We start from the raw sequence: 6,903 nt of genomic DNA, 5'->3' as shown, positions 1-6,903 counted from the left end.
GCTAGGCCCCGCCCCGGGCCCACCCCTGCTAGGCCCGGCCCCGCCCACATAGCCAGCCCCTGGCTCCCAGGGTTAGGGCTCCTGCCCAGGCCACGCCCCTGAGATGGCCACGCCCCACTAGGCCCCACCCCGGGCCCGCCCACACGGTCAGCCCCCGGCTCCCAGGGTTAGGGCTCCTGCCCAGGCCACGCCCCTGCGATGGTCACGCCCCCGCGATGGCCACGCCCAAGGGCCCATCTGGGCGGTCTGTGAAGGCTGGAGATTAAACCCACTGCCAGCAAGTTGATTCCGGCTCATCGGGACCCTATAGGACAGGGTAGAACCGCTCCCGGGGGTTACGTGGCTGTACATCTTCAAGGGAGCAGACAGCAGCCTCATATTTCTCCCTTGGAACCGCTGCTGGGTTTGAACTGCTGGCCTTATGGGTTCGCAGCCCATTGCTAACCTACCATGCCACCAGGGCTCCACGGGATGTTAGAGGAGATGGTTTCAGTGATGGGGATGGTTTCAGAGGCATCCTGCCATTGACTGGCCCAGCAAACATGTGGATTGCTGATCCCCGTGTCCCCCAGCTTCCTTCCTGCATCCTAAGTGATGACAGTCGTCCCAACATTAAGGAGGGGCTGGGAGGGATTTTCAGGAGCCCTGGAAGCTCAGTGGTTACCGAGATGGGCAGTCAGCATTTCAAAACCACCAGCCCCTCCAAGGGAAAAAGACGGGGATTTCTACTCTAGTAAAGAGTTCCAGTCTCAGAAACACACAGAGGCAGTTCTACCCCGTCTTATAAGGCCGTGTGGGCTGGAACGGACTTGATGGTGGTGAGGCTGGAGTTGTTTTGGGGGTAAAGGAGCCTGGTGGCCCCGTGGGAGAAACATTAGGGTCTCTAGTTGGGCTCCACCCGATGGCAGCAGGGTTGTTTGTTTTTTGTAGACTGGGTTGGGTCTCCCTAAATGCTAGGGGCTATCATTTTGATGTGTGTCTGCCTCTCTCCACCTTCCTGGGAATTTATGTCTTTCGATCTTTCTCTCAATTCTTGGCTCTCTCTGTCCGTGGTCCCTTTGTCTCTGGAGAGCAGCACCCACGCAGAGACCTCTCCTCTTTTTGTCTGGCTTCCTCTCTCTGGGGCTCTGCCTCTCCCTCTCTCTGTCTGCCCACTGACCTACCCTTTCACCTTCTCGCACTTCCTGCCCCCACAATTTCTTCTTGGGCCCCTGAGGGTTCATTCACACCAGAGCCGAAGGGGAAAGACGAGGAGTCCAGGTTACACAGCCATCCCTCAGCTGGGCCTGGGGAGCAGCCTATCAGACTCCATGCCCCCGCCACGGGGCCCTTCTTCTGCCCTCCCCCCTGTATGTCAGTCTATGCCAGGCCAAGTCTGTCCTCAATCCAGCTCCCTGCCCAGACCTTGGGACCTACCTCAGAGGGCGGCTGGGGGTCTGAACCCCAGCGATGGGCGAGGTGTGATGTTGGACAGAGGCTGCCTGGGTTGCCCCAGCAGAGGAAGGGGGGCGGACTGGGGGCATCGGGAGGTTCCCTGAACACCCCTGATCTTGGCCTCCCCTCTGCCCTCAGATGACAATCTGGGCGTGTGCTGGCAGGAAGTGGGGGCAGACCTCGTGTGCAGTCGCCCCCGGCTGGACCGCCAGGCCACCTACACAGAATGCTGCTGTCTGTACGGCGAGGCCTGGGGCATGGACTGCGCCCTGTGCCCCGCCCAGGACTCAGGTACAGTCATCCCCGAGCATAGAGGCACTGTCCCTTGGCTTTCAAGGGGAACCTCCCAGCTGCCTCCTAAGTTGGACCCCAAGATCCAGGCCTAAATCTTAATCCCTTTCACCCCATGGCGCATCCATCCCAAAGGGCTTTCACATCTCAGCCACAGAAACCCCAAGGCCTGGCTCAGCAGACCCCAGAGTTCCTGCCCAATCGGCACCCACCATCTGGTCTCTCCAACCCTCATGACACAGCTCATAAGGTCCCCTCCCCAAAGCCCAGGTGTTTAGACCTCACATACCAGTGGCTCAGACCCTGCCATTCTGGCGCCAAGACTCCCTGGTCATAGCCTCACACACCTCCACGTACCACCCCTGTGGACAGCCACCTCCAGGTGTCCAGGACCCAACCCCTAGCTCAGGGACCCCTAAGCTTTAGCCCTAGACTCCCGCAACCCCGCCCTAGAGGCCCTTCTCTTCAGCCCTTGGGAATCCAGCCCCCCAAATCCTGGATCCTCAAATCGCCAAGGCCCATTGCTCAGGTCTCCTGTCCATCACCCGAGCCCCTGGCACCCTGAGGTTCTTTAGTCCCAGCCCAAGAAACACCCCTTTCCTTCAGGCTCCTAGCTCTCCAGGGATTCCCAGGCCCAGACCTCAGCCCCTCAATCCAGGATCCGGCCCAACCCCTTCCCAGAGTGGGGACAGGAATAGTGGGTGCAGAGGCCAGGGCGGCTGGCTCACTGATCTCGTTCTCCCTCCCAGACGACTTTGAGGCCCTGTGCAACGTGCTGCGGCCCCCGGCCTACAGCCCCCCGCGGCCAGGTGGCTTCGGACTCCCGTATGAGTACGGCCCGGATGTAGGACTGCCTTACCAGGGCCTCCCATATGGGCCTGAGCTGTATCCACCCCCTGCGCTCCCGTACGACCCCTACCCACTGCCCCCTGGGCCCTTCGCCCGGCGGGAAGCTCCCTACGGGGTGCCCCCCTTTGACTTGCCTGACTTTGAGGACGACGGTGACTCCTACGACGAGTCAGAGGATCCTGCCCCACCCGGCCCGGACCCCCGCTGGAGCTACCGGTCTCGTGATACCCGTGGCTCCTTCCGGGAGCCGGAGGAGCTGCCCGAAGGTGGAGGCTATGCGGGTGAGGGCCAGAGACCTGGGATCACGGGCCCGGGAGGAGGGCGGGAAAGTATCCATGGAGGCCAACAGAGGCAGGGTTAGGGACCCAGATGTGAAAACAGAACCAGGGAGAGTTAGAACCGAGTCTGTTGGCAGCGCGTTCCAAGGGAAGTAGAGTTGGGGGGTGGGGGGGTTCACAGAGGAAGATGAGGGGGAGGGGAAAGCCAGGTGCAGAGTGAGACAGTCCCCCTGTCCCTACAGCCCTGAGGAGGGGTGGGCAGTTTAGAACGCGACGCGGAGGGAGTCAAAAGGCAGGAGGTGGGGACCCTGAGACCACAGACCACGCATTTTCTTCAGGGGCCTTGGCGGGACCCTACGAAGGTCTGGAGGCGGAGGAGTGCGGGATCCTGGATGGCTGTGCGCATGGCCGGTGCGTGCGCGTCCCCGAGGGCTTCACCTGTGACTGCTTCGACGGCTACCGCCTGGACATGACCCGCATGGCCTGTGTTGGTGAGTGCGGGCCTAGGACCAGCGCACGCATGCGGTGAGAGGTGGGGACCGCAGTAAGCAAGGAGCCCTGAGTAAGTGGGGCGGGTTAGGGACTTCTGAAAGGATATTGGCCCAATGGGCAGGGCCAGCGTTCATAGAAGGCAAGGCTTAGTCAAGGGCAAGCCCGGAAACAGGATATTCACTGTCATCACAGGGATTGTAACCCTATAGGACAGAGTGGAGCCCAGGTGACCTAGTGGTTACATCTTCAGGATCAGAAGTTCGAGACTACCAGCCGCTCTGCCAGAGAAAGAAGAGGTTTTCTGCTCCTATAAAACAGTGGTTCTCAGCCTTCCTAATGCCGCGACCCTTTAATACAATTCTCCTGTTGTGGTGACCCCCCCAACCATAAGTATATTTTCCTTGCTACTTCATCACTGTCATCTTGCTACTGTTATGAATCGGGTGACCCTCAAAGGGGTTGAGACCCACACGTTGAGAAACCGCTATTGTAAAGAGTTACCATCTCAGAAATCCACAGGGCAGTTCTATGCTGTCCTATGGGGTCACCATCAGTCAGAATGGACTCTGGTGGCAATGACTGGGTTTTGTGTTTTCTAGGACGGAGCAGAATTATTCCCCATGGTTTGTGAGACCCTCGCCCTTTACGGGAGCAGCCTGCCTCAGTTTTCTCTAGTAGAGTGGCTGGTGGGTTTGAAGCGCCAACCCTGGGCTAGAGCAGTCCAGGTCTAACCCATGGGGCCAAGAAGGCTCCTTCTGACACAGGCTAAATTTGCTGCCATCGAGTTGATCTTGACTCGTAGCGACCCTATAGAACAGGGTAGAGGACAGTAAATCTTGATGGGGCAGAGAGCCTCATCTTTCTCCCACACAGCAACTGGTGGGCTTGACCTACCGACCGTGGAGTTAGAACCCCAATGCCTAACCCTCTAGGCCACAGGGCTCCTCCTGAACCAGGCGAAAAGGGCAGCTATGACTTCTCAGGGGTCCCGCCTTGGCCACTTTGGTGCACATCTTTGAAAAGCTTCAGCCTTCCTGTCTGTTCAGTGGGCATATATCAGAGGAAACCATCCTCTAACCTGCGAAGGGCCAGTAGACACGATCGTACGACGGTGATGTATAAAGATCATAGTAAAGTCATAGAGGGTAGGAAAGATAGGACGGAGAACAAAATAAAGGAACCAGACACATTTTATGGTAGCAAGCTCCCCTCAGTCCCTCTTGGTGGTCCACGTGGAAGAGGGACAGAAGCGAGTCTTTACCATCTTGGGGCATTTATAGGTAGGCATAAGATATGCATATTCCCCCTCAGAACCAATAATGAGAGTAGTGATACCAGGAGGGGAAGGGGAAGGTAGGAGGAGAGAGGGGGAACCGATCACAACGATCTACCTATAACCCCCTCCCAGGGGGACAGACAACAGAAAAGTGGGTGAAGGGAGACATTGGTCAGTGTAAAACATGAAAAATAATAATTTATAAATTATAAAGAGTTCAGGAGCGAGGGAGGGAGGGAAAAAAATGAGGAGCCAATACCAAGGGTTCAAGTAGAAAGAAAATGTTTTGGAAATGATGATGGCTACAAATATAAAAATGTGCTTGACACAATGGATGGATGGATGGATTGTGATAAGAGCTGTACGAACCCCAATGATTAAAAAAAAAAGACATGTGAGATAGTTTATGCATATTCAGTAGCTACATCTGTCACAAGGTGGGTGGAATCTACAGTCAGGACCCTGAGCGCATAGGTGAGGAAACCTAATACCTGCCCTGGGGGGACATATAGGGGGGGTTGGGTGTCACAGCAGGAAGAGAGAGCAAAAGGATCATGTCTGCTTCTATAGGGAGATACAATCAACCACGTGCTCACTTTAAGGCACCATGGCTGTTAGGGGAGCATCTGTGGGAATGATACTTAAAGCAGGATCATGGACTTGGACTTTATCTCTAACTTACCAAAGTGGTGGCTCTCCTATCATGGAAGACCAGCTTTCCAAATTCCCTCTGTGATCAGTTAGGGAATAGATTCGTCATATTTCCCTCGGGTAGTTTCCCATAGGCACACTACTTTGTGTGTGTCAGGGGCAGAGGGGATATTACCGCAGGAGCTCCGGTGTGTAGTGGGGTCGTGAGCAGAACTGCTGAGTCAGCCGTTCGAAACCACCAGCTGCTCTGAGGAAGAAAGAGGCGACAGGATCTTTTTCTCAACGGCTTGGGTTTGGGGTCAATTTTCGGGTGAGAAAAGGGCCCTGGTGGTATGTGGGTGAAGCGTTTGAGCTGCTCACCAACAGATAGTGATTCACTTCAAACCCACCAGCTGTATCCTGTCTGCCCCATACACGGGGCCTTGGACACCCACAGGGACAGTCTGCTCTGTCCACGAGGGTGGGTAAGTGTCAGGATCCACTCCAGGGCAGTTCGTTTGGAAGTTTTTTGTTTGTTTGTTTGGGGGTTTCTTGAGAGGCCACCACACCCCTCACCAGAATGAGGCTGGCCGAGTGCTTATTCGCTGGGCTGCTAACGCCAAGGTCAGCCGTTTGAAACTACCAGGCGATCCGTGGGAGAAAGATGGGGCTTTCTACTCCCAAGGAGTCGCCGTCTCAGAAACCCCCAGGGGCAGTTCTACCCTGTCCCATGAGGTCACCATGAGTTGGCATCTGCTCGATGGCAGTGAATGCGACCGTGCCCAGATTACAGAGCATTCAGCGGAAGCACAGAGAGGGTCACCCACCCGTCCAGGCTCACACAGCGCAGCCAACAAGTAGCAGAGGCCAGATGCCGGCCCAGCAGCCCCTTCAACACCTGCCCTCCTCTGCCCCGGGGACCTCAGGGACCCCGAGACGTCCTTCAGGTCCCCAGCCATGAACAGCACCCCTTGTCCCCCCTCCAGACATCAACGAGTGCGCCGAGGCCGAGGAGGCCGCCCCGGTCTGCATCAACGCGCGCTGCATCAACACCGACGGCTCCTTCCGCTGCCTGTGCCGCCCGGGCTTCGTGCAGTCCCCGCAGCCGCACCACTGCGCGCCCGCCCGGCCCCGGGCCTGAGCGCGCGCCCCGGGAGATTGACAGACACATGGAAGGGGGGACGCCTGTCGCCGCCCCCTCCCCCATGACAACGCCGCTGGCGCAAGCCCAGCCCACGGCTCCCTTCACACGCCCTCCCCTTTTTATAAAACTTTCAATAAAAGCACCTATTTTGTACTTCGGGGCCCGTGCCTGTGTGTTTCTCCAAGTCCGACCCCGGGCTTGTTCTCTGCGCCACTCAGCAGCCCTTTGGTCAGTCTCTATCCCCAGGGCTCGGTGGCTGAGCCCGTCTGGGTCGTGCTAATCTCACCAGAGATCTGGCCCCCGTGGCGCTCATGATCACGGAGCCAGAGGATAGGATATGTGCTCCCACAGCCTGCCATCTCCCAGGGCCCCCCATTCCGCGGGGGTGCCCCCCATCCTCGGTGGGAGCCAAGAGCCACTTGCTGTCCCGTGCATTCAGACTCCTGGCGACTCCACATGTCAGAGGAGCACTGTGCCCCACAGGGCTCTCAATGGCTGTTTTTTCAGAA

At 57.5% G+C, this 6,903-nt stretch overlaps 1 protein-coding gene across 1 annotated transcript in view; it reads left to right on the top strand.

The window, feature by feature from the left end:
• The window catches only part of LTBP4 (latent transforming growth factor beta binding protein 4), a 31,320-nt gene extending 24,773 nt beyond the window's left edge, over nt 1-6,547 (top strand). Inside the window, exons 30-34 of the mRNA XM_045292700.1 lie at nt 954-1,458; nt 1,573-1,725; nt 2,475-2,855; nt 3,191-3,343; nt 6,237-6,547. Coding sequence (XP_045148635.1) covers nt 954-1,458; nt 1,573-1,725; nt 2,475-2,855; nt 3,191-3,343; nt 6,237-6,391 — 1,347 coding nt within the window. The 3' untranslated portion in view covers nt 6,392-6,547. The remainder of the gene's footprint in view (nt 1-953; nt 1,459-1,572; nt 1,726-2,474; nt 2,856-3,190; nt 3,344-6,236) is intronic.
• Nucleotides 6,548-6,903: the final 356 nt, after the last annotated feature.

This window comes from Echinops telfairi, unplaced genomic scaffold, assembly GCF_000313985.2.
Source record: "Echinops telfairi isolate 266 unplaced genomic scaffold, ASM31398v2 ScPeMD7_655;HRSCAF=1070, whole genome shotgun sequence".
In the NCBI taxonomy this organism is placed as follows: domain Eukaryota; kingdom Metazoa; phylum Chordata; class Mammalia; order Afrosoricida; family Tenrecidae; genus Echinops; species Echinops telfairi.
Note: the sequence above shows the minus strand (reverse complement) of the source record. Positions and strands in the feature narration are given on the sequence as shown.